At 50.8% G+C, this 26,362-nt stretch overlaps 1 protein-coding gene across 7 annotated transcripts in view; it reads left to right on the forward strand.

Annotated features, from left to right (window-relative positions):
• Positions 1 to 25,898, forward strand: part of St3gal4 (ST3 beta-galactoside alpha-2,3-sialyltransferase 4) — a 42,398-nt gene extending 16,500 nt beyond the window's left edge. For 4 of the 7 annotated variants that reach the window (XM_023701495.1, XM_023701497.1, XM_023701498.1 and 1 more), the window contains 10 exons: positions 17,842 to 17,917; positions 18,175 to 18,283; positions 18,615 to 18,695; positions 18,855 to 18,952; positions 19,144 to 19,204; positions 19,992 to 20,087; positions 20,192 to 20,381; positions 21,278 to 21,421; positions 24,742 to 24,885; positions 25,318 to 25,898. In XM_023701495.1, the coding sequence (XP_023557263.1) occupies positions 17,842 to 17,917; positions 18,175 to 18,283; positions 18,615 to 18,695; positions 18,855 to 18,952; positions 19,144 to 19,204; positions 19,992 to 20,087; positions 20,192 to 20,381; positions 21,278 to 21,421; positions 24,742 to 24,885; positions 25,318 to 25,404 (1,086 nt within the window). In that variant the 3' untranslated portion in view covers positions 25,405 to 25,898. Of the gene's footprint in view, positions 1 to 17,755; positions 17,918 to 18,174; positions 18,284 to 18,614; positions 18,696 to 18,854; positions 18,953 to 19,143; positions 19,205 to 19,991; positions 20,088 to 20,191; positions 20,382 to 21,277; positions 21,422 to 24,741; positions 24,886 to 25,317 lie in introns of those variants that run through there. The other 3 variants (XM_023701496.1, XM_004641405.2, XM_023701500.1) reach the window with 2 other exon arrangements.
• The last annotated feature ends 464 nt before the right edge of the window (positions 25,899 to 26,362 follow it).

A 26,362-nucleotide genomic window follows, 5' to 3' on the forward strand; every position in this document is an offset into this window, starting at 1 on the left:
CCCATTAATTTTTATATGGCCTCAAATTTATGTTTCTTCAAAATCTCTATTGCTTCTTTTCTTTTTAAAATTTTTTAAATGTATTTAGTTCAGGGTCTCCAGAGTCTCACTACACAGATCAGACTCATAGTGAACCTCCTGTTTCCAGCCTCCCAAGTGCTGGGATTACAGGTGTGCACCACCACGCCCAGTCTCAAGTCTCAGTGCGCGGTGGGGGTGGAGCCAGCACCGCACACCAGGGGTTGCTCCTCCAGTCCCTAAGCTTGCCTAAGCAGGCAGTTTAGCTCTCTGAGCTATCTGGCCAGCCCTCTATTGCTTCTTTTCAATATAAAAATATTTCAAAAGCCAAGTGTGGTGGTGCACACCTGTAATCTCAGCCCTTGAGAGTCTGAGGTGGTAAGGTTGCCATGAGTGTGAGGCTGGCCTCGACTACATCGTGAGTTCAAAGCCAGCTTGGACTGTATAGCAAGAGTGGTCTCAAAAAACAAAACAAAAATACTGATGATACCTCTGTATTTTATTCTCTCTCTCTCTCTTTTTTTTTTTTTTGCAGTATTGGGGATTGAACTTGGGACCTTGAGCTTGCCAGGCAGGTGCTTCATATTTTATTCTTTCATAATATATATATACACACACACACAATTTACACCTGTGCATGTATAATATTTTGGGGCATTCATTCTTTGTACATCTTCCCATAACACCTAAGAAATTAACACTATATTTTCAGGTATACCCAAAATGATCCATATAGGTTATCTTCTTTCATTTCAATGATTCTGCAGTAAGCAGTTGTGTGGATATATCACAGTGGGGTTTTTTGTCTTTTTAAATTTTTTTACATCCCATGTATTTAGTCACCTCTCTACTAATTTTTTTTCCATATTTTGCTTTTTCACTAATTGAACATCCTTGAGTGGTGTATATTCCATAAAAGTTACCCTGGAGTGACCCCAAAATGGAATTGCCAGGTTATTAAGTGTGTAACTCTTCAGCTTCATAGATACTGGGTAGTGGTCTTCTGACTAAGTTCTAGTCCCATCTGCAGTGTGTGAGAGGTGATGTTTGGGTTTAATGCAGCCATTTCCTGGTCCCTGGTATCTTTTCATATGTCTGTTACATGTGTCAGTTTGGGGGTGTTGCTGGGGATCAACCCATAGCCTTGCAGATGCCGAATACACTTTCTACCACAGCATTGCAACCCCAGCTCTGCTCCTGAGTTTTTACAAATCATGGTAAAATATACAATCATAATACTGTCTTTTGAGCTTGGTTGATTATTTTGAAATAGAGTTCAGTTCTTTCCTTCAGAGCTACCTTTGTCCCTGCCATCAGTGGTTACAACCCGCTCTGTCTTGTAAAATTGAATTGTACCCGTTCAACAGCCCCTGGTGTCCTCCCACCCTTCTGTTTCCCACAACCTTGGTTTTATTTTCTGTTTCTGTGGTTTGACTGTTCCGAGTATCTCCTAGGAGTGGAACCGTGTCGTGCTCGTCCTCCGTGCCTGGATTATTTCACTTAGCATGAGGTCCTTCAGCTTGTGCGTTGTATAGCAAATGTCAGACGATGCTTTTCACAGTGGAACGTTACTCCACTCTTTGTGTGTGCCACCGTCCTTATCCACATGTCCCTCCACAGATACTTGGATTGCTTCCGTATCTCAGCTCTTGGAGCTAATGCTGCTAGGGTCAGGGTGTGCAGATATTTCTTTAAGATCCTGGAATAGCCTGATCAAGTTGTGTCCTTTGTTTTTCTTTCACTGTGTGCTTTTCTGATGTGTGGCATTACTGATACTGTAAAGTACTTGTGGAATTACATGCAGTGTCTAGGACTTGGTCAGAGCTTAAATCCCTGAGCACTGCGTACTGTTGTGGAGAGGAGCAGCTTCCGAAGGGTCTGTTCTGGAGAGAGGGCACCGTTCTGGAGTGGGCTACACACTGGGCATAGAGACACAGCACTTGGGAGGGAGGAAGATTGCTGTGAGTTCCAGGCCAGCCTGAGCTACATCGTGAGCCCCTGTCTGAAAACACAGGGGCAGGGTGTGTGGGTGTGGGAAGGGGCTGTTGAACTTGCTGCAACTTTCTGTTCACAATCGTCTTATTTGCTTAATTTAACAAGTAATAATTTAGAAACCCATTTATTTAGATATTTATCAGCTTCCTGTCATATACCAGGCGTTCAGTTTGGTGTTAGAGAGACTGTGGGCACAGGAAGCCGTCACTTTCCTGGGGTGCTGTCTAGTGGGCACTTGTAACCGTGTGGTGTAACTGCCGTCATGGAAATGAGCAGGGTGGTGCGACCGAGATGGGCGTGGGTGTGACGAGGCTCCTGGCATTTGGGTACTCCAAGGGAAGTTGTGGCCTGGAGGAGGCCAGACCAGGAGGGTGTTCTCACGTGGGGGCCCAACCACTGGTCCAGATCCCTTCCCCTGAAAAGGACCCAAAGGTGAAACTTGGGGCTTTGATTGCTGTCTCCATCCATTTTCAGATTGGTGTGTGTCGGGGTAGGGGGGCACGGTAGCTGGATTTCTTGCCTTCAGGGTGTGCTAGTGAAGCCAGGTCATCCGGGACTTTCTCAGCTTGGCGGACAGTCAGTGGTGTGTGGTGTAAGAGTCACAATCTTTATATATATTTCAGTCACGGGCAGAGAGATGAATAGTGTTTTTAAGAATTCTTTCATTCACATACATACCCCGTTTTACCCAGTAACAGTTTGTAGACAGCACGTGTTTGGTGAAGACGACATATTCCAGTTACTATTTTGAGCACTTCCTGTGTGCCCCACTTACATTATCTGTTCCCCACCCTGGTGCAAGGCACAGCTCTTGGCCAGGGAAGTGAGAAAGCCCTGGCAAGACAGTTCCAACTGACCTGCCCATGCGGGTGGGCTTTGGGAGGTGCGTGAGGGGCACCCCGCTCAGGGACTGGGCCAAGAGGCCAGGGTCAGGAAGACGCGTAGGCAGCTATATGCAGCCCTTGGCTGGGGGCAGTATCACCTTGAATCGCAGTACCATCCCTGGGGCCTCGCTGGCCCAGGAGGAGTGGGCCAGGGGCAGCAGGAAGAGGTCTTCTTAACTCTGGGGTGTTTAAGACCTTAGAGTGCAGCACACTCTGCCTCATAATGGCCACGGCCCCTCCCCAGACAGTGAGGACCCCACTCGGCTTTTTGAAGTGGATGGATACTGCTGCTGTTGGGACATAGAAACCCTGAGAGAGGAGGGGTCTTGGAGATTGGCCAGCCCAGGCCTGCCCTATACTTGTAGAACAGAAGCTGCAAGTGCAAGCCACGTGCATAGTTTAATTTTTCCACCCCAGTAGTAGGGGTTGAACCCAGGGCCTTTACACTAAGCTGCATCCCCAGCTCCTTTAAATTTTTTTATTTTGAAGGCACTTTAGTCTGCTGGGCCATCTGGCCAGCCCTTGATTTTCTTTTTTTTTTTTTTTTAATTTTAAATTTTGAGATAGGGTCTGATTAAGTTGCTGAGTCTGGGCTCAAAATTATAATCCTGCTTCAGCCTCCCAGAGTGCTAGGATTACACATATGCCCCACCGCACCCAGCTAAAATTAACTTTATTTTTTTTAAAATTTGTTTTAAAATTATTTATTCATTTATTTGGTACAGGGTCTCACTACACAGTTCAGACTGGTAGTGATCCTCCTGTCTCAGCCTTCCCAGTGCTGGGATAAAGGTGTGCGCCACCATGCCAGGTTTTGGTGGCCGGCAGGGCGTGCCTGGGGTTCTGGGGCTGGCACAGCGTGTGATACTAGGGATCAAACCCTGGTTCTTACACGTGCCAAACACTTAGACTGCCAAGCCATCTCCCCAGTTGCTAAAATTAACTTTAAAACATAAGTTAGCTACACTTTCAAAAAGTAAAAATAAAGAGATAAAATTAATTTTTCTATTTTAACACAGCGTAGCCAGCATATTACGGTTGCAGTGTGTCATAGTATAAAACAATGAGGTGATATTTAGTTCTTGCTGCTGTTGTTTGTACCAAGTCCTTGAAATCCAGTGTATGTTTCTAGGTAGAGCACCTATCAGCAGGAGTGGCCACGTTCCAAACACTTGACCATCAGCTGGGGCTTGGGACCTTTAGGTGGGCTAGGATAGGGCTGGCTGGTGCTCAGAGGAGACATCGGGCCTCAGAAGAGGGAGGGACTGGCCATAGTACTGCCCGCTGGGGACCAGCCCCAGACGCCAGTGCCTGTAGCCCAGATCCCTGGAGTGAGCACGTCACTTCCGGGTGGGAGGTGTTAGGAGGGACCTGGGACAGATCCGAACTGACCCCGTATTTCTCCTTCACTTGTCCCGAGCTTGGCCTGTTCTCCTGACTCCCACCCAGTCACATAGGCTTGTTTCCTAACCTAGAGAATGGAATGCCAAATGTCTGCCCCTGCAGGCAGGGCGCAAGTATGACTTTCAGATGCTCTGGTAGTGTCTTGTGACTGGTTGCTGATGATTGGCTGAAACGTTTCCAAGTGGGAGGACTTGGTGCTGGGGTCTGGAGGGGCCTGTGGAGCCCAAGGGTGAGAACAGAGAGCCTTGTGATTGCAGCGGGAACTTGTCAGGCTCTGCTCAGAGATTGGATGGCTTGAGAGATACCCATCCCCCACTGGTGGCCTCCAGGCATCTGGTCAATTACTGTGCCCTCTGCTGTCTCTAGGGAACCTGGGAAAAGGGTGGTGTCCCCACCCCACAGGCATGCTGTGGTGGGTGAGGCCGCCTTGCCCAACCACAGCTACACCAGAGGCGAGGCGCTGGGAGACCTCACCTCTTGCTGCTGCTGCTTCGCCCTTGTCCACCTGCACTCTGAGCGACAGAGCTTCCCTGTGGCCCAGATCCACCGGGGATCCCGTGGACATGTACTTAGAGCTGTTCATGTGCCGGACACCGTTGTGTACAGTGGTGTCACAGTGGGGAGCAAAACAGCAATCGGATCTTAGCAAGCAGGGGAAGGCAGTTGGCAGGAGTAGGGGGCTGCTGGGAGGTGGAGAAAGGATGTGAGGAGCGAGGGGCGTAGGTACATCACTCGTATCTAGAGGAAAAGAGCTCAGGCTGAGGGAGCAGCAGGTGCAGAGGGTCTTTGGCTGGTGAGATGTGTGGAGTCAGGGTAGCGCGTTCCTGCTCTGACGCAGCCAGTGCAGGCGGGCTGAGCGCCCTGGCCTTGGTGCCCAGTGTGATAATGGCTGTGAGTTAGGGAGCTTGCGCAGAAATCGGGGCTGTGGGATACTCCCTGGGGAGCTTGGTGGGGACAGGGAGGCTGGCTGGGGGCTCAGACTGAGGCATGTGGGTGTGCTGGAAGACCCACGCCCGAGCTGCTCCCAAGAGCAGTGGTGGACTCTGTAGTGGAATCTCCGTAGCCACTTCTTCCCAGGGTGGTTTTATTAGAAGCAGCAGGGCCCGAAGGTCAGGGCGGGGCAAGCATGCCATGTATTTCAAATATTACTAAGAGACGAAATTTATTTGTAGTCTTTTATCGTTTGTCTGTTGTTATGGCTTGGCTGTCTGTGGCCTTCTGTGTCTGGATGGCCCCCCAAAGCCTCATGTGGTCGTAGGGCTTTTTCAGAGCTGGCTGAATGTGGCGAGTGTGCTGCTAGGAGTAAAGGTGGGCTTGATTACTCCTGGGTCCAGTGATTAATATGGCACCGCCCTAATCCCAGCAGTCCAGATAAAATATAAGGCGCAGAAAGATCTGTTAAGCTCCTTGTTCTTTTGCTCTTCTGCCACCATGAACGGTAGTCCCTCTGCCATGTGCCACCCTGCCTTGGAGCCAGTGGACAAAGAATTGAAACCTCCACAAACTGTGAGCTAAAACCTTTCGTCCTTTAACTTTGGGTGTCAGGTATTTTGTCTCAATAATGAGAAAAGTACTTAAGACATTTGTCAATTATTTAGAAGTATTGCTACCTTCTCGATACTATAACAGAGTCTGAACGCATAGAACACATAAAGAAATACTACGATCAAGGTCAGAGTCTCATGGGAGAGCTGTAGAGGCATATAATTTTAAAACATAAAATTACATCGACTGCAGTTATCAAATGGCTCCAAGCTCAAACATTTGACTTCGGGAACAGCAAAATTTGAAAAGAAATCTGCTCGGTGTTCCTAACTTTGCTTGATGGCTGAATCAAAAATCTTACTTGAAAAAACCTGTAAGGGCCAAGAGTGAGTCACGAGTCGCGTCTCCCGTGGACACGGGCAGCACTCCTACCAGGTAACATACAGTGCTGTTAGTGTGTTAAAGCCTTTGTCTTTGTGCTTTCTCTGTGTGGGTGGGCTAAGCATTGTAGTCATGGCTCCAAGGAAAGTTAGTGATAGCAGTAGTAAATATAAGTAGCAGTATAAATATATTTGCCCATGTAAGCCATAGAGTTAAAGGCATAAATTGTTGTGAAATTTGTTAAATTGCTGGAAAAATGAATTTATAAGTGTAATTTTGGGACCCCAGAACCAATTAGTTGGTTTTCCCATATTTCTTGTGGGAAAAATATGTTTAATTCTTGAACTTTTCCATCTTCAAACACAAATTTGGAACAAATTGAGTGTAACAACCAACGTAGAACTTCCTCTGATTGATATTTGTATAGGTAAGTCTCCAGTTTCAGAGGTCATAGAACAGGGGGCAGGGCATGAGAACCAGTAATTACAGAGCTTAAAAGTATGTCACCTGCAGAGTTCTGGAGTTATTGGAGCTCCAGTGGCGCAATTGGTTAGCACACGGTACTTATACTGGAGTTATTACTGTGGGTGATGGATTCCTTCCTGGACGGCTTTCTTGTGCTTGAGGGACAAAGAATTGGATGTGGCATGTGTGGCAAAGTTTGATTTGGGTGAAAGTACACTCAGACTCACACTGGCGGAAAGGAAAGTGGGAAGATCATAGAAGGGACAGAGTTGAGGGCTTTAAAATATTGTGCCAGGTCTATGGTGGCTCTCATGGGGTCTTCCAGAGCATGAGTGACATCAGGATTGGCAGGGTGCTGGGGTCTGCCTCTTGTGTCTACTGCGCATGTCTGGTCCTATAGTTCACTCTGTTGTATTTGGACCTATCAGATGCAGCCCTTGTGCATGAGCCTTCGATGAAGGAATGTTACTGTAGATGAGTGGAGAAAACCTATACTGTGCGTGCCACAGCGGGCTCTTTGTGTCATTGGAAGCTCTTAACAGGCTCCCCATCACTGCTGCAGGTCATGGTGGAGAGTCTGGCATGCATGTGTCTTGGCTTGAGATTTCAGAATTTTCTAAGGTGGACTTGGTCTTTTCTCATCTCTGCTCATGGGTCTTGGCTTTAGGATGAAGGTCAGGGAGGTGGGACTGGGGATCTTGCGTAGGTGTGAGTGACTTCGGGCTGGGCGTGGTCCCATGTGCTCCCACTGTACTGTCTGTATTAGACTCAAGGTATAAGCTATTTATCAATTTCTATGTATTTATTTTACAGTCCTGGGTGTGGAACTCAGAGCCTTCCCACTGAGCTTTATCCCTAAACCTATTGTTATCTTTTATTTTGAAACACATTCTTCAGCCTGGGCTACAAAGTGAGCTCAAAACCAGCCTGAGAGTCCGGGCATGGTGGCGGACACCTGTAATCCCGGCACTGGGGAGGCTGAAAAAGGAGGATCACAATGAGTCTGAGCTGTGTAGTGAGACCTTGTACCAAATACATTTTAAAAAATAAACATTGTAGGGGAAAGGTCCTTGGAGCTGGATGACACAGGAGTGGGATTGCCCAGGCAGTGAGCAGAGCGAGACCAGGTAGCGCTGCAGACAGAATCATGCAGGCTGAGCAGAGCTTGTTTGGCTCAGTTCCGGTGGCTGCGAAATCCAAGGTAGAGGGGCTGTATCATCAGCCTGTGGAGGAAGTGGACGGGCCAGAGGCAGGGCCAGAGTCATCCTTTCATGAGGAGCCCACTTGGGTGACAGTGAGTTGACCTGAGCACCTCTTAAAAGCCACACCTCTCGGCACAGCTGCAGTAAGCATCGTCGTGAACACGCGACGGACTTGTCCCACTCTAGCCGTCTGCTCCAGCCCCCAGATTCATGCACACACTGGATCCGTCCCCTCGCTCCCCAAGGCCTCCGTGTCCAGCACTAACTCAGAAGTGAAAGACGACACTCATTTCAGTCAGATCTGGGTGAGAAGACTGCGCACAATTCCATGCTGAGGCAAATTCCTCTTGAGTTAGGAGTGAAACGCTGAACAAGTTACCCTCTTCCACAGCACAGAGGTGGGCCAGGCAGGTGGAAGGGAGCGCAGGCAAGAAGAGAGGCTTCACTGGGCCTGTGTAAATCCAAGGCCTGCCTAGGAAAATCTAAATCCAAAACTCGAGCATAAGGAGTGTGTCTGAAGAGGTGAGGTGCAGCGCCACAGGTGTCCTCACTCCTGGGGCGTGCAGACTGGCTTCCTTGGAATCTTACCAGGGTGCCACCAGCCTGCTGGGGACTTTTTATACCAGCTCTCACTCCACAGTTCTGGCTGCACGTTGCCTGTGGGGTTTCTTCCAGTGGCCCTATAAACCAGCATTGCAAAATGGAACTTTAATAAAAGTTAGTTTTGAAACCTTTAGAGACAAGTGGCTTCCTAAACCCTAGGGTGTGGGCAGCTTTCCCCACTGTTCCCAGCCCAGAGGAAGGAACAGAATATGCAGATGCTGACCCCAGGAGGCCCGGAGCCCAGTTTCCTTTGTGCAAGAAAGAGGACAATGAACTAAAGATGGCTGCAGGCACAGAGTGAGTGCAGAGGCTCAGTGGGGACCGTCACCATTTTCAGCCACCAGGGCCAGTGGCGGGTCATTTGCGGGCACAATCTCCCTAGAGATTCAGGGGCAGAAAAATATTCTACTCATCTGTTCTGTAGTACTCATTTGTTCTGGCTTGCTTTCGTGTTTCATTTTTTCTCCTTATCACCTCTATTCTAGGGTGAGCAGCAGATTTCAGTGCCATCTAGAATGATACAGGCTATGAGGTGGGGCTTCCGTCCCTCTGAGGCTTCCTTGTGAGCCCTCAGAGTGTGAGGCTTTCGAGCCCTTTGCCGACAGAAGTTTGAGTTGAGAGACTTTAAGAGGCTACACTGCTGGTGTGTCTGAAGGGCACTTGTTGCAAGCTGCTGAGGAGTAAAAGTGCTGTGCTTTTATTCCTAGGAAAGTTTTACTTACCCCTTCTTACCCGTGCCTTAGAAGGAGGTTTTTATCTTGAAATCCCATGGCCTGTGTAACCGAAAGCAAACTCTGATTTTGCAGAACTGTTCTTAAGAGTCCTTGGAATAATTTTGACTGAGATACTATCCGTAGCTACCTTCCGAAGCCTTTCCTGGATGAGGGACAGGTACTGACCTGGCAGGGGCACACTCAACCTGCTAGGTAGCTCATACCAGTTCGTGTTCTCTAAAATGGAAGAATGATTTTCAGGAACAGTGGAAGTTAAGAGCAAAATATATTTATTGAGGGAAAGAAAGCTTCTGTCTGAGAGAGAGAGAGAAATAGACAGACAGACAGAAGGGGACCTGAGCGGGTTGCCAAGGGCCCTGCCTTTTTTAGGGATTTCGATAAAACAAAACCCCAGAGGTGAGGGGCATCCAAGGTAGGAAAAAAAATGGGAAATTACAAGGTAGGCATGAGGTGTGACAAACTGTGGTCAACCAATAAAATTACAAGTACAGTTGCTCAGGTAAAGTTGATTTAATCAGAATCAAATAGGGAAGTGAGTCACCAATCAGACATGAATACAGAAGCGGGGGTGTTCCCTGTAGGGGATTGGATTAGTGGCTCTTCCTGGCTTTTTCAAGGTGATCAATACCTATTTAGAATATCAATCCCTGATGCCCATCCCTAGGGAGGTATTTGGGTGCATTTGTTTCATCTTTTGTCTTGAGGTCTGGCGCACAGCCGGAAGTGCCCCTCTCTCCCACATCTGCAAGGCATCCCGTCTTCCTTCCTGGCTCTTCGAGGGCTGGCCCAGCAGTCTGACTGCCCTGCTCGCCCTGTTTCTATCTAATTTAGCGGCCTGCAGCAGTACACGCAAGAGCCTTTTCTCTCCACCGACCACGCAGTTTCTTAGCTAATCAGTGAGTTTATTGGAATTTAAACTTCCCCTCATTTTAGCTAAGGGTTCTTGGAACCTAGTTGTGTTTGAAAATATTTGTCAAAACTTGTTTGCTGAAAGTTGGTTTTTGTTGCCTGCCATCTCCATTTTCTAACGAGAAAAATGGAGACATTTGACTACAGATATTTTGCCTTTGTGGTTTTTTTTTGGTGGGCAGAATATCGGTCCTCAGATGGTTTCTTTTTTTCCTACTAGAGGCCTTGAGCAGTAGAGCCAGGATAAGATCTGTAAACTTCTGACCAGTTACATCTAAACTTCAACACAATGGAAAATGTCTTAAACCCAGAGTAAATGATTTAAATTGACTAAGACTTTGAATAAGTTAAGGCAGGGAAGAAAAAAGCTTCGGGAATTTCAAATTCAGTTGAATGAGTGAAGTAGTCTCCTTTGAGTTGTGTCTGTCTCACTTTGCTATAACCTGGACTCTAGCCTCTACATATGCAAGTTTGGGATGAAATAATGCTTCGGCCTGAGGACTGTAAAGAGGAAAACTGGTGTGACTTCGTGTTATGTATGTTGGCATGAATGTGTTTATGATGTTATTTCTTTCTTTCTTTCTTTTTTTAACATTTATTTATTTATTTAGTGTGTGTGTGTGTGTGTGTGTGTGGCCAGCTCATCCCACCAGGGGGCGGGGCTGGCTGGCATGTGGTGCTGGGGGATTGAACTGTGGTCCTTGTGCTCTGCCAAGCTTGTTCCAAGTAGGTGCTTTAGACCACTGAGCCATCTCACCAGCCCATGATGTTATTTCTTATGTGTGTACTTGCGCTTGTATATTATTTAGATGGACTGTTTCAGTCATTATGTGTTTAATTGGATTTCGTCATGTAGCCCACCAGATCAATTTTTAAAGGAGTACTCAGTAACTAAGAAAACAAAAACCCAGGGGGCTGGGGAGATAGCTCAGTGGAAAAAGTGCTAGCCTGACAAGCACTCAGGGTCCTGAGTTCAATCCCTGATACCACCAAAAAAAGGAACAGAGTTTGGAGGCCAGGGAGATGGCTCAGTAGAATAAGCGCTTGCCTGACAAGCGCAAGGGCCTGAGTTCAATCCCTGGTTCTGGAAAACAAACAAACAAAAAAGCCCACACCATTTGGCTCATGTGCCTTAAGGAAAGATTTAGAAAGATGCAACAAAAGGTGTCTTCAGGGGCCGGGGAGATGGCTCAGTAGGATAAGCACTTGACTGGCAAACGCAAGGATATGAGTTCAATCCCTGGTTCTACCAAAAAAAAAAAAAAAAAAAAAGATTGGGGGGGGCGGGGGGTGGGAGCTGGCTCAGTGGAATAAGCGTTTCTCTGGCAAGCACAAGGGCCTGAGTTCAATCCCTGGTTATACCAAAAATAAAGATAAGTAATAATAAAAAAAAGATTAGCAGGTGTGATGGCACACATCTGCGATCCCACACCTGGGAGGCAGAGGCAGGAGGTGAATTCAAGCCACCCCTGAACTATACAGTGAGTCATAGAGGCAGGCAGCCATCCCTGGGGGGGCCTGTAGGTCTGGCCATTTTATCTCAAGCCCTGGCCTTCGAGGGTGCACCTCCAGCCAGTTGTGTGTTCTCATCTTTGGCGCTGACCGACTTCCTTGGGAGCCTGGTCCTGCTCAACTGCCTAGAATAGTTCTACGTAACTTAGCCGTCTATAATACTGAGACAAAATAACCAGCGGCCCAATTTTTTTTAAATTAGATGTCGCCATGTAGCCCAGGTTGGCCTTGACCTGGCAGCGATCCTCCCACCACAACATCTCAGGTGCTAGGATTACAGGTATGTGCCGCCATGCCTGGGCCAGTGCCCAAAGATAAAGGAAAAATGGTGTATTTGGCTGTCAGTTTGTAGAGGTTTCAGTCCATAATCGGCGGGCTCCAAGGCAGCATGGCGTGGCAGAGGGGGACTGCACGGGAGAACAGCTCATGGCGGGTAGGCCAGCGAGGTAGCAGGCGGCGGCAGCAGTGACTGCAGCCCTCTGTCTGTCTCATATTCTGTCCAGGCTACACGCTCTTAGGGTGGGCAGAGCTGTGCCAGAGCAGCCAGTGGACTAATTTAGTGATCACCCATAATCCCAGCATCAGGCACCCTAGAGCCAGCCACTTCTGAAGAGCCCCACTGAGGCTCTCCAGAGGCGTCGGGGTGGTGTGGCCAGTCATAAGGGCTGTTCCTCCTATTGGTGCAAGGAGTCCCTGGGGCAAGATTTCGCTAGACACTGGTTAAGAGTTTAGGCTTTATAGAAAAAAGTGGTTTTAAGTCCCTGATGAAAGAAATACAAACCGTGTGTGTGTGTGTGTGTGTGTGTGTGTGTGTGGCCAGCTCAGCCCACCAGGGGGCGGGGCTGGCTGGCATGTGGTGCTGGGGGATTGAACCGCGGTCCCTGTGCTTTGCCAAGCTTGTTCCAAGTAAGTGCTTTAGACCACTGAGCCATCTCACCAGTCCCTCCATTTTCTTTTACTCAGCAAAAAGTTGAACTAGATAACAAATCCCCTATGGCTTATTACAGTAGAGAAATGGGAACAGTTGCAGAGTTTCTGTTTGTCAAATATTATCCAATAACAGCCCATTTAAGAGCTTTCTTACTAAGTCTGTGTGAGAGAGTAGACAGTTTGGGCTTACAGCTCGTAGGTCTGAGTAAGCATTACCCAGCCAAGCTGTACTTCTTCCTAATTTCCTGGAAAAGATGGGTCCATGTTTCCATTAGTAATAACTTTTGCTGCTCTGAAATGATAAGGCCTGGAGGTGCTGGTGTGGGATGGGTGATTCTCCCTGCCGTTCTTGGATCTTTGTGGATCTTCTAAGCTTTATCATTTTAAATGCCCATGACTAATGAAGTTCCTTTTATAGTCTTCCAAGTGGACTCACGTAAGGGCATCCTCACTCTAGAGGGTAGCTTGCTGCTTGCTTTGGTTACATGAACATGTGTTCAGTGTACATATTCACATGCCAAAGCCTGGGAATATCTTTGAGGATTTTTAAATAGCATTTTGGTGTAGGCATATAGATGCAGTTCTGACTACAACTGTTGGGAGATTTTATTTTGGAGGGGAAGGTTTTTCCCTCATGAGGAAATAAAACACTAAAAAAAAAGCCTTTGGGAACATTAACTTGTTTGTTTGTTTTTTGTGGTACCAGGGATTGAACTCAGGACCCTGTGCTTGCCAAGCAAGCGCTTATTCTACTGAGCTATCTCCCCAGTCCGGGAACATTAACTTGTGTTTGTCGAATATTTTACATTTTATTGGAGGTTGTTAAGAATTACATAAATATATATTTAAGTTAAATCTAAATTATCTATAATTAAGTTAAGTACTGAGGAGGCTGAGACAGGAGGATCACTACGAGACCCTGTACCAGATAGATGGATAGATGGATAAATAGATTGATTGATTTTACAAATAAAATGTGGGAAGGGAAGCAAGACCAGCAGGGGCTGGCTGAGAGTACAGCAGGACCCAGATAAATTTGCTCTGCCTTTGGCAATTCAGAGGTCTCCAGGAGGACTTTGATGGTTCTCGCATAAAAATGAGGGAATAAAGGGGGAAGGCAGAGAGAGAAGCCAGGGAGAAGACCGGGTAGGTAAGGAGCAAGTGGCAGGGGACAGACAGTTAGGATTTTACTTGCTAGGGAGTCTGGAGTATGTTGATGGAGATCGGGTAGTAAAGAGGAAAGGAAGGGTAGGCGACACAGAGCAGGAGGTGTCATCAAGTGGGGCAGAGTCTGTCCGTGGGGTCTGTGTTGGGTCAAACCCAAAACCCTTGTGTGGAGCTGCATTCACAGCCCCTTTTTATTTTATTTATTTATTTATTTTTGGGCGGAACTAGGGATTGAATTCAGGCCCTTGCCATCTCCCTGGTCCTGCAGCCCCTTTTTAAAATTCTAATTTCAAGAAAGGATGTTGCACAGTGGCTCAATCTGGGCTTGAACTAGTGATGGCGGCTTGATCCTGGGAAGGTGCTGGGGAGGGAATCTTGTGCCCATCCACGTGGTGGGACTTGGTGGGAGAAGTGGTGGGTGAGTCTAGAGATGGCAGAGAGGCAGGAGCCTTCAGTTTTCATTATAAAACTGAAGAGGCAATGAGATTAAGGGACTATAAACATACAACTTCAGTCTCCAGTACCATTACTGAAAAAAAAAAAAAAATCACTAAAACATTAAGTAAATCCTGTGTCCCGCCTGGGTGTCATACTGTGCCTGGGGCAATCTCTCCGTGAGTAGTGCAGTGCTTAATTGCCCTGTCTTGGGGTGGGGTGCAGTGAGGGGCGTGGTTCCTGCTCCTACAGGGCCTCTCGCCTCACCTCACGCGTTTGGGCACTCCGTTGGGCCAGTCCTAGGCTGCTCTCACAAGCTTGCTTTTTATCCAAGGACTCCTTGGTTCGTGTGTGTGTGTGTGTGTGTGTGTGTGGCCAGCTCAGCCTTCCCTGGGGACAGGGCTGCTGCAGTGTGTGATGCCAGGGATCGAACTGTGGTCCTGGTGGTTGCCTAAGCTTGCCTAAGCAGTCGCCTTAGCCCGCTGAGCTATCTCGCCAGCCCTGACACCTTGGTACTTGGGACAGTGCTAAAAGAGCAGTTGTCCTGCCTGCCCTAGGTCAACTTTGCCTAGAAATTGAATGAGCTGGTTCCCGCAGGCAACCGGTCACAGGAAGAGGCTGGCATGCTTTGGCTGTGAACACGTCACAGGATGGCCTCCCACCCGGGTGCCCTCTGCGTCCTGCCTCTTGCTTTTCTGTACCCAGGAGCAAGGTCAGCAGTGTGAAACAGTGGTAGGGAAAGGCTCTCAGTGGTCCTGAGGAGGCAGCCAGCCCCAAAGTCCTGGCCCTGGCATTCCTGGTACCCCAAGCGATCCTTGTGGCTTACCCGACAAGAGGAGGGGACAGACTCATCATGTCCCTGTTTGAGGATCTTGGAGCAAGCCCTCAGACACTCACTTGCTGCACACAACACAGCTCCTTGAGGGAATAAAGATAGGCCAGTGCAAAGCTATATTGGGAAGGAGGTCATACAACAGCAGTTGACTTGTTTGGTCTCTCTCGGCTGCTCGCCTCTGACCGCTGTCGCCTCTTCCATCAAGGCTGGCCAAGACTGCACGGAAGCAGGTCCTTCAGTTGCTTTGGAACTGTAGTGATGTCTGTCTTGGCTGCATGTTCAAATCACAGAGAGGTTTTCTGTTTGTTTCCTTTGCTTTTTACTACTAACGCTTGGGCCCCTGACTCATTAAATAAAAATCCTGGACAGCAGGGCCTAGACTTCTGGATATTTTTAAAACTCCTCTGGTCTTTACCTTGGACACCCAGGGCTGTGGCTTACTGGTGTAAGAGGAGGTGTGGTGAGGAGGAAATGCTGGGCGCCAAAGAGGGAGCAGTGGGTGCGGTTGACGAAGCAGTGAAACGTTAGAGCTGGGAGAGCCCTGGCCCAGAGCTTCGCCACTGGAGTGTGGTCACACCCAAGCAGGTCCCCGAGGGAGGTGGCCGGGCCTCACCCACACCACTGAATCAGAACACAGGTTCCCAGATACCTTCTTTAGGACCCCTGGAGCTCTTTGGCTCTTTATTTATTGGTACAAGGTTCTCGCTATGTAGCTTGGACTCGTGGTGACCCTCCTGTCTCATGCCCAGTTTTGGTGGCTGGTATGATGGCATCGCATGCAGTACTAGGGATTGAACCCAGGTCCCTGCCCTTGCCAAGCAGGCGCTTAGACCACTGAGCTATCTTCCCGGCCCTTGGCCATTTTCAGGAACATGCTCCCCAGCGAGGCATGGGCACCTGTAATCCCAGCACTAGGAGGCAGATCTGGGCTACACAGTGAGTTCAGGGCCAGCCTGAATTGCATGCTGAGACCCTGTCTCAAACAGGAAATCCCTTTTTGTGGGTGTGCTGTGAGTCTAATATTAGGGACTTTATGATGTTTGTTATTGCTAATCTGATTAGTGTATTTTGAGCAGCAGGCATCTTTTAGACTGGCTTCCCAGCTTGATACCCATAGAAACTGAGAGGCAGAGAGAGAGAGACCCGGTCCTCCGTGCTGCCCTAACCTAGCATTCATCCAGTGCTTTCTGATACACTGCCAGCTAGCATGCCAGTACCGCACCGGGGCTGCACCTGCAGCAGGGAGTGGACGCACCTGCTCCTGCCTCTCATTGAGCTTCCACTCTAATAAGGGAGCCGGAGAGAATGCAAACCGTGGGTAGCTAAACTACTTCCAGATCAGGAGATGGCCCCCAAGCGGGCCAGGTGGTGAGCAGTACTCGGAGGCTGTGGTGGTTGGGTAGCACTGAGGAGCTCCTAGACTGTGACTGGGAACATCTGATGGCCAGTCTCTTAACTTGAGGGTGTGGGTATGGCTCAGTGGTGCAGGGCTTCCCTCGTGTGCTGGAGGCCCAGGAGGGCTGGGCCTGTGGCTTTCTTCACTGGGCAGGACCATCTTCTCTCTCCTCCCATCTTTCAGACTGCTGCTAGCCCAACTGAGGAAGTCCAGTGAGGTCCCTCCCTGGCTATCCGGCCTGTTGGCAGCCTCAGAGTGGAGCCTGGGGAATGCCCCAGCCCCCTCCCCTCAAGCAGAGCGTAGAATCCTCAGTAGGACAGCAGTCAGGACCGCTGGCTTCGGGTTTGTAACACAGACCATGCCTTGTCTAGATGCTGTCCTACCCTGGAAAGAAAGATTTCTTGTCCCCCGGAAAGCACAAACACCAGCACTTCACTCCCTCTCAGGATCTGTCCTGAGAGTCCCCGCCCGAGCTCTCAGGGGTCCCAGGCCTCACCCAAGCTGACAGAGGTCTCTTCAGGGAAGGTGTTGGGCTGTGTGTGTCAGCTAGGGGCTCAGGTGACTCTTCTGCTCCACACGGTTGGTGGCACATAGTGGGCATGAGACAGGATGGTGCTCCGTGTCTTGTGCCTCATCCCGTGGTGCTGGAAAGTACAGGACTTTCTTTTCCTTTCTTTCCTTTTTAAGATAAGGTCTCATGGTATAATTCTCCCAGGCCTTGAGCTCAGTATGTAGCCAGACTGGCCTCAGCCTTCCAAGTGCTGGGGTTGCAGGTGTGGAGCACCACACCCAGCTAGCCACAGAGATTTCTTAGGCATGGACTCAGCCGTGTGGTGCTGGCTCAGTAGGTGCACACAACAGCTCGCCCCTTCTGGGCCGTACCCAGCCCTTACCTCAGTGGTCCCTGACCTGACCTTACTCCTCCTATCACTTGATTCCTCTCTGACCAACCAGACCCGGGTGGTTCTGAGCTCCTCATTCTACGATCTTCCTTCACTTAGCTCACCTGACACCTCACATAGTTAGTCTTGGGCTCTGTTTGCCCCATCCCAGAGTCTTTCTAGAGAGGCCAGAGGGGGCCTTGGAGGACCTTCATAGCCTTATTCACTCCTAGTTGCTGGTCTGAGCATACCTGCTAGGCTGGAGTTTTCGAAGATTGCTATGGGGAGGGGCGCTGGCCAGACCAGTGTGTTAGCCTAGGTAGTGCACAGTAGATCAACTTCATTTGGGTAAAATATAAAACAGGTCTTGGCACGGTATGCTTAGCTGTGTGTCAGAAGTGGCTAGGGAGCCAGATGCAGAGGCTTATTAGCACGAAGTCCAAGGCCAGAAAGGTCCCTCTGGCGATGGCTGCCCCAGGGAGTGGTAGAATAGCTTTTTGCTTCCTGGAGGAGGAAAGGGACCAGTGGGGGTGTGTCTTGCTCTAGTGTCAGTCAGAAGTGTTCCTGAGCCAACTAGACAGACACCTGGGACTCCTACCTCCTAGGTGGCCCGAGGCAGCCGGGATGACAGTTCTCCCCAGGAACCCTGCTACCTGCTGAGAAACATGATCAGCAAGTCCCGTGAGTGTTGTCCAGGGGCTCCCCCAGTGAAGGACGGGCCTCCACAGATGGTCCTCGGCAGCATCCTGGGACCCCAGGGGGCGGCGGAGGGTGCAGCTGGGAGCCAGGGAGCCTCTCTTCATCGTGAAGGGCAGCAGAAGCACTTGGGTCCCAGCCCTGAGCTAGGGCAGCCAGGAGACGGCCGAGGGGTTGGAGATGCCCAGGTGGGGCAGGTGAGAAGGTGGACTGGGACTGCATCTGCCTGTTTCTACCTCCAGCTGCTCTGTGCATATACCCTGCAGGCTGGAAGCTCCTGGCCATGCTGGCTCTGGTCTTGGTGGTCATGGTGTGGTATTCCATCTCCCGAGAGGACAGATACATTGAGCTGTGAGTGCACCTTCCATCGATTTTTCTCAGGGATGGGGTGGTCGTGGGCAGGAGGCCTAGCTGGGAAGGCGGGTTCTAAGAGCCCTACCTACCATGGTGGGTGGCAGGCAGATGGGGGTAGGATCCGGATGACTCCCCTGAGCCCCTGTAGAGGAAATGCAGGGCAGGAAAGACTGGCTCCTCAGTGGTTTGGGCACAGCGTTGAACTTGAGTCATGAATTCCGCCCTGTAGTTCTGTCTCCAGTCCTGTGGGATCTCTGGGCCACTGGAAGGGTGCCTGTGATCAGGCCTTGGTCTCACTGGGGCTCCTGCCTCCTCTCTCTGTCTCCAGTTTTTATTTTCCCATACCAGAGAAGAAGGAGCCATGCTTCCAGGGCGAGGCTGAGAGGAAGGCCTCTGTAATCTTCGGCAAGTAAGTGACTGAGGAGGAGGGGGCTGGGACAGTGGGTGGGTGTGTGGCCTCACTGCTGGCAGCTGGGTTGGTAGGCAGGGGTTAAGGGAAGCCAGACCTAGCAGGCCTGACCCCACACTGGTGTCTAGATTAATTCCCTTCTCACCCTCCCCTGTGCAGCCATACCCGAGATCACCCCATCTTCCTGCAGCTCAAGGATTATTTCTGGGTCAAGACACCATCTGCCTACGAGCTGCCCTATGGGACCAAAGGGAGTGGTAAGTCTCTGCCCAGCTCAGTTTGACAAGCTGCTGCATGTTCTTTGCCATCCCTTGCCCCGGGCCAAACTGTGTCAGACCCAGGTTATCAGATCAAGGCGGAAAGTTAGCAGGTCGCTGAGGAATGGAGCGCGGTGGGCAGCTCTGGAATGCTTGTGGCTTGTCAGCTCTTCCTCTGGTTCTCTTTGTAGAAGACCTGCTTCTCCGGGTGCTCGCCATCACCAGCTACTCCATTCCCGAGAGCATCCAGAGGTAAGGAGGCTCCTCCCCTTCTAGCGTGGGTGCCTCCTCTTCCCCTTTCCTGTTCCAGTGTGAAGTCACCAGCCCAGGGAACCACAATCCCAACAGCGACCGGCCTGGTCACCTGGGGGCAAAGCAGGCAGAGGCCACTGAGGGTATCACCACGGCAACGGCAGGACTGGGCAGCAAGTGGTGGGGCTCTGTACTGCTTCTTGTTTTGTTCTTTGGTGGTACTAGGAATCGGACCTGTCCCCAGGGTGGCCTCAAACTTGTAATCCCTCTGCCTCAGCCTCCAGCCAGAGTGGCTGTGATCATAGGTGTGGTCTCTGTGCCCAGCACGGTGGGCTTCTCACCGGGACTCTCTCTGCTCCTCTGTTCTCCGCTATGCCCTGCTCATTTACCTCTGCCTTTAAGGCCCTGCCTTGCAAATCATCAGGACTGGAAGCAAGGCTACTAAGATGGAGGGGTACCTGCTCCAGGGAGCCAGGGGCCCAGGGGAGCCCAGAAAGTAACCCCAAGTGGACGCTGGGGAGATCCAGGGCCATCAGGGTTAAATAGAGCAGGTGCCACTTCTGGGTTTGATGGCTTCTCTTCCTCTTGCAGTCTTTTTTTTTTTTTTTTTTTTTTTTTTAATTTTTTATTTATGTGTGTGTGTGCACAAGTGTGTGGCCAGCTCAGCCCAGCAGGGGGCGAGGCTGGCTGGCATGTGGTGCTGGGGGATTGAACCACGGTCCCGCTAAGCTTGTTCTAAGTAGGTGCTTTAGACCACTGAGCCATCTCACCAGCCCCTCTCTTGCAGTCTTAAGTGCCGCCGCTGCGTGGTGGTGGGGAACGGGCACCGGCTGCGGAACAGCTCGCTGGGAGACGCCATTGACAAGTACGATGTGGTCATCAGGTATGTGACTGTTCATTTCGCTTGGGTTCTGATACAGGATGTCCTGAGCAGGGGACCAGAGGTAGGCCCCAGGCCTATGGTGATGGGCACTCTTCCTGCCCCAGATTGAACAATGCCCCAGTAGCAGGCTACGAGGGTGACGTGGGCACCAGGACCACCATGCGGCTCTTCTACCCGGAATCTGCACACTTTGACCCCAAAGTGGAGAACAACCCAGACACGCTCCTGGTCCTGGTAGCGTTCAAGGCAATGGACTTCCACTGGATTGAGACCATCCTGAGTGATAAGAAGCGGGTAAGCAGAGGGAAGCCAGGAGGGAGAGGCCCCAGGGGTAAGGACACTGTCCGAGTCAGGATCTCACGCCCCATTGTATCTGCCCTGCAGCTCTAATGAGCCAGTCAGGGGACAGTGTGTCCTGGGCTCCCTGCCAAGACCAGCATCTTGCAAGGCTTCTGATAAGCTCGTAGCAGCCCAGAGGAGTCAGTAGTGGCGGCCAAGGGTCCCCCGCGCTGGAGGGTTTTCTGCTGCCAGAGTGTGGCTGCCTGTGAGCCAAGGAACCCTCCAGTAGCCACCTCCAGGCAGACAGGACAGGCCAGGCAGTGAGCTCTGCACCCTTCCAGATGGTCCCCAGCAAAAGCCCACCCTTCACTTGCCATCTGACAAAGCCTAAACTGTCCAGTCTGGCTTGCAGTGTTTTGTTGAGACAGCAGCATCTTACTATGTTAGTCTAGGCTGGCCTGGACCTCAGTGTTCCCTGGTCTGGCCTTGCATTCTCTGTTCTGCCTCAGCCCCCAAGTGCTAGGGTTGCAAATGTGTACCACCTGATCCAGTTCCCAGTCTGACATTTTTTGACAAGTGTTTATTTAGACAGCTTAAAACACAGCAGGCCCTTCTTCCTGTTTGGGTATCCTGTCCTGGGTAGTGGTTGAATCCTATGCTCTACACACCTTGTCACCTGGTCTCCCCAGAGAGGTGCCCTCCTCTCCCCTCACTTGTCTCTCTCTCTCGTTCTCTTTGGTGGTCTCCCTTCCATTTCTAGTACAGGCCTCTTCTTCTCCCTCCTACCTGCATGCCTGAGGCCTCTCCTTCACCCAGATTCTACTCCTCACCGAAGACCATCAGCTCGGCTGGATTTGGAAAACAGATCTTCACCTCCTGTTGTCTCTGTCCCTTCACACTTCGTCCCCTAGGTGCAGAAAGGCTTCTGGAAGCACCCTCCCCTCATCTGGGATGTCAACCCGAAGCAGGTTCGGATTCTCAACCCCTTCTTTATGGAGATCGCAGCCCACAAGTTGCTGAACCTGCCGATGCAACAGCTGCGCAGGGTCAAGCAGGTAAGCGCAGGTGGGGAACTTGGGGAAAGCCACGGAGGAAGCCGGGAGGGGGGCGGCAGTAAGAGAGAGCTGGCGCCTGAGCACCCGGAGCACACCTGTGGTCAAGGGCAGGCTTATGCAGATCTATCATTAGGCATTGATCTTCCCTGTGATCTTACCTTGAAGGTATTAGTCTGACTGAGTTGAGCATGCATTTCGACTCCCTTTGTGTGTTGTGGGTTGGTAAGACGGTGTTTGTTTGCAAGATGTTATTTTGATTTCAGCTCAGTGCCTCCTGGTCTTTAGCTGGTGGCCTTTAATTCACTCGGCAGCTTCCCAAGTACCTCCCCCCATATCTTAGACCCTTGGTGGGTGGGTACAGTGCTACGTGAGTGCTGGGAGGCAGTGGGCCAGCACTCTAGCCAGGACTCCTGTACCACTTACTGTGTGGCACTGAGCAGGCCAACCTCTTGGGCCTGGGCGTGCTTCTCTATCGGGTGGGAGTAATGCTCCTAGTGACCATTTGAGGTGCCGTGGGATCTAAGAAGATAATTACTACCTAAAATGCCTGTTGTGAAGAGTGGAACATAGTAGCTACTCAACAAATATTCTTTGGCTGGTGGATGGCTCAGTGGTCTAAAGCACCTACTTAGAACAAGCTTAGCAAAGCACAGGGACCGCGGTTCAATCCCCCAGCCCCACATGCCAGCCAGCCCCGCCCCCTGGTGGGCTGAGCTGGCCACACACACACACACACACACACACACACAAATAAATAAAATTTAAAAACAAAAAACAAATATTCTTTGGATGCTGTGAGCTGCTTTTTTTTTTTTTTTTTTGGCAGAACTGGGGAGTTGAACTCAGGCCCTTGTGCTTGCCAGGGAAGTGCTTATTCTACTGAGCCATCTCTCTGGCCCCTTAATTTATTCTGTAAGCTTCTTTTTTTCCCCCCTTGGATGTTGAATACATAATATTATCCGTGGCAATATTGCCGTTAATTGGCTCCGTGTGCTGAATGCCTCCTTGGACCACCTGTAAGCACCAGGCTCCAAGCCGCATGCGCGGTAGGGGAGCCCTGCTCCTTGCCTCAGGGAGACCCAGTCAGCAGAAGAAGCCTACACGTTGCTCTGTGGAGTGTAAAATGCTACGACAGAGTTGTTCCAAGTGCTCAGCGAGCTCCAGTCGGGGGCAGACCTCAGCTGAGGGCTGCCTGGGGGGTTCCCAGAGGAGGACATCCAGGAGCTGGCCCCAATAGATCATGTGGCCCAGCAGCAGGCCTGGGATGGGGGAAGGCAGTCCACTTGGCAAAGCCACACAGCTCCTCTGGTACCAAGTAGTTCTAGTGCAAGTGAAATTGAAATTGAGTGGCATCAAGGAGGACTTCTTGGTGTGGATAAAAGTGTATGTGAAGTACAGTCCAGAAAGGGGTACAAGAAATTAAGAACTCGAACCCAGCTCTAGGAAGGCAGGAGGAGAACTGGAATGCACCTGGCACTGTATTGGTCTTCTGTTGGTGCCTCACGAATTAGCACAGGGTTAGTGGCCTGAAATGACACATGCCCCTTACAGTCCTTCAGGCTGTCATTTAGGGTGTCACAAGGCAGGTCACAGGAGTTGAATTTCCTGTCCAGAGGCTTTAGGGGAAAGCAAAGTTTATTGCCAAGTTCATTCTGCTTGTAGACGTTTCCTGGGGTTCTAGGAGCGAGGGCCTCCTGTCCTTGCAGGCTGGCTGCATGGTGAGGGGACACCCTCAGCCCTCAGCAGTCACCCACATGCTTTGCAGCGTGGCTCTAACTTCAAGTAAGCAGCAGCAGGACAGATCCCTGGGCTTCCAATCTGTGACTTCCAACTCTTATCTCAACACAGATTTAAATGCCTGTCAGAGTGGTCAGCATCTTATGGCCACCTGAGCCACAGGAAGTAATGCAGTGTAGTGTCACCATTTGTCCTGTTGGCAGGTTCCACACACCTGTGGGGGAGTAGATTAAATGAGAGCGAGAGTCATTGGGGGCGGGGCTTACAGTTCTACCTGCTGTAACCAGAGTTTCACTAGAATTCAGTGGTGTGTGACCTGCTCTGGGTTTCTGGCTTGGACAGCTGCATGGATGATTGATATATTTAACAAATACAGCCAGCGCAGGCATGGGGGAAGGGGCGTGGTGAGTTGAAGGAGCCTGTGCCCAGGCACAGCTGGCCCGGTGGCTCTACAGGGTCCACACCTGTGAGAGGATACAATGGCGGTTAAAGCAGCAAAGGCTAAAATGATGGCCCAGGCAGAGAGCCGAAAGAAGACAGGAGAGCTTGGAAGGACTCGGGAAGGAGCCTGCCACTGAGAGGGCTGATGAGGCCCAGGAGTGGCTCCCCCAGGGGCACTTAGAGTTAACGTGCTCTGCACAACAGGTTACTGGGGCTGAGGTAGGCGAATTTCCCCATCTGCTGGTTTGAAAGAGGACTGTACTGTGGTCTGTTAATGTTTTAATGTAACCTGTGTGAGTGCACCTGTGATCCCAGCATCAGGAGGCAGAGGCAGGATGACAGGCTGGAGACCAGCCTTGACAGCTTAGAGAGACCCTGTCTCAAAATAAAAAATGGGCTGGGGATGTAGCTTGACACAAGGCCTCGGGCTCAATCCTCGATACCACCAAATGAAGTAAGAGTCTAAAAGGACAATAAAATAACAGTGTCTGCACATAAGGTGCATTCAGAATATATTAGTGTTGTGGTCATTGTCCTGATTGCCACTGTCCTTCCTAGAGGCCCAGACCCTCCCAGATGTATGAGATTGTAATACCCACTGTGGTAGCTGCCTCAGTTTACACATCTGGGGTTGGGTGTGAGCCTCTAGGGAGGACAAAGGCAACCAGGATGATGAGAATGACAATCATCCAACTAGTACTATAACAATAGTAGCACTTGGGAAGCTGAGACAGGAGGATTAAAAGACCAAGTCCTGCCTGAGCTACTTAGTGAAACCCTGTCTCCAAATCAAAAAGGCCTGGCAAGCCAGGTGTAGTGGTATACATCTGTAATCCCAGCACGCAGGAGGTTGAGGCAGGAGGACTGCCACAAATTTGAGGCCAGCCTGAATTACACAGTAAGACGGGCTCAAAAAAACAAACAAAAAGACTGGGATCCTTCAATCCCCAGTACCCCAATTTCTTAAAAACTCCGCTTCTCACTTGCACTAACCCCATTCGGGGCCTAGTCAGCACGAGCCTGGCCTGCTGGACCATGCAGGTGCCGTGTATTTCCTCAGCTGCACAGTTCCATCCTGGAGCACGGGTGCAGAAGGCGGGAGGAGCAGGACCTCTCTGACACCTCCCACCCCTGTCCTGCAGAAGCCGACCACAGGCCTGTTGGCTATCACCATGGCCCTCCACCTCTGTGACCTGGTGCACATTGCTGGCTTTGGTTACCCTGATGCCTTTGACAAGAAGCAGACCATTCACTACTACGAGCAGATAACACTCAAGTCCATGGCGGTGAGCGGTCCTGCGTGGGGGCTTAGGAGGCCAGGTGGGCCTGGGGAACATACAGACAGAGAGGTGCTGGGAAAGACGGGTGCAGGCATCCGGAGATGGCTCCCGATGCTATCATTTGGAGTCAGAAGTGGTACTGAGGCATCCGGTCGCCCCAGTGTGCATCCCCCACATTTGTCCGTTCAGGTTCTGTCTTGTTCCCAAGAGCTGCTGCAGGAGAGATTTCTTTTTTTTTTTTTTTTTTTTTGCGGAACCAGGGATTGAACTCAGGCCCTTGCGCTTGCCAGGGGAAACGCTTATTCTACTGAGCCATCTCCCCGGCCCTGCAGGAGAGATTTCTAAGAAGACTGGGACCACGGGGTGGGGAAGAGAGGCTTTCCTGGGGTCAGAGAGATCCCTGGAAGCCCCTCAACTTCCTCCCCTGGCTCTCCACAGGGGTCAGGCCACAACGTCACACGAGAGGCCCTGGCCATCAAGCGGATGCTGGAGATGGGAGTGCTCAAGAACCTCACCTACTTCTGACTCAGCAGACGACCGCGCCACTTGCTGCTCGCTGCCTAGACAGCCCCGTCCATGGCTGTGGGGTGCCTGGTGGCAGCACTGCCCACTTGGACTCACCCTCCCCTGTCTGGTGGAGGGGTCCCAGGACTGGACCAGCCTAAGATGTGTCCGCACCCCTGGTTTGCTCTCATGGAGCTCCGAACCAGCCAGGGCTTGGGCACTGGGCCACAGGAGCCTGTCCAGGCGGGGGGTTTATTGCTGAGGCATCCCTTCTCTGCCAGCACCAAGATTATTTAACGGACTATTTAATTATGACACAAGAGACCGCTGTGGGCCGGTCCCATGGCATCAAGAAGTTTTTATAACTTACATGTGATGGGCCTCCCAGGAGGATGGAGGTATCAGAGAGGGTGGGTGCCCTCCAGAGAGAGGTTGCGATTTTCCAGCAGGCCTGGGAAGAGCACTAGTGAGGGGGGCCACCCCAAAGTGGACCTCATTAAAATATTTTTCCTAAAACGGAAGCAGTGGTGAGACCCTGTATCCTTTCAGCCTGGGGGGCGTGGGGGAAGCGACCACTTTCAGGCTTGTTGGACTTGGGCATTGCACAGTTCAGGGCTTGCTGAGGTGGCGCTTGGTGCCTGGGCATGCATTACCACCCTGCCATAGCAGACAGGCAAGCGGTGCCCGAGAGGCCCTGTCTGTGGACACCCATCCTGGCAGCCTTAATGCTGGTTGGCTTCCTGGGGGAGGGAGCAAGCAAGGGACCAGAGAACACTAGATGGGAGTGGCGCAGTCCTTTCCTGTCTGTCTCCTCTTGTCAACATTCTTTGGTTACCGCTGTCTAGTGCTGGGAAGTTCACATTGTTAAGGACCAGGGTTGGGCCATACAAAGCTGTCTATCTTGTCAGATTAAGGGGGGATCAGAAGGTGGCATTTATGAAGGACCTCCAGGACACAGCCCGCAGGAGTTAGCAGGAGG

This window comes from Octodon degus, unplaced genomic scaffold, assembly GCF_000260255.1.
Source record: "Octodon degus isolate 3935 unplaced genomic scaffold, OctDeg1.0 scaffold00136, whole genome shotgun sequence".
NCBI classification, from domain to species: domain Eukaryota; kingdom Metazoa; phylum Chordata; class Mammalia; order Rodentia; family Octodontidae; genus Octodon; species Octodon degus.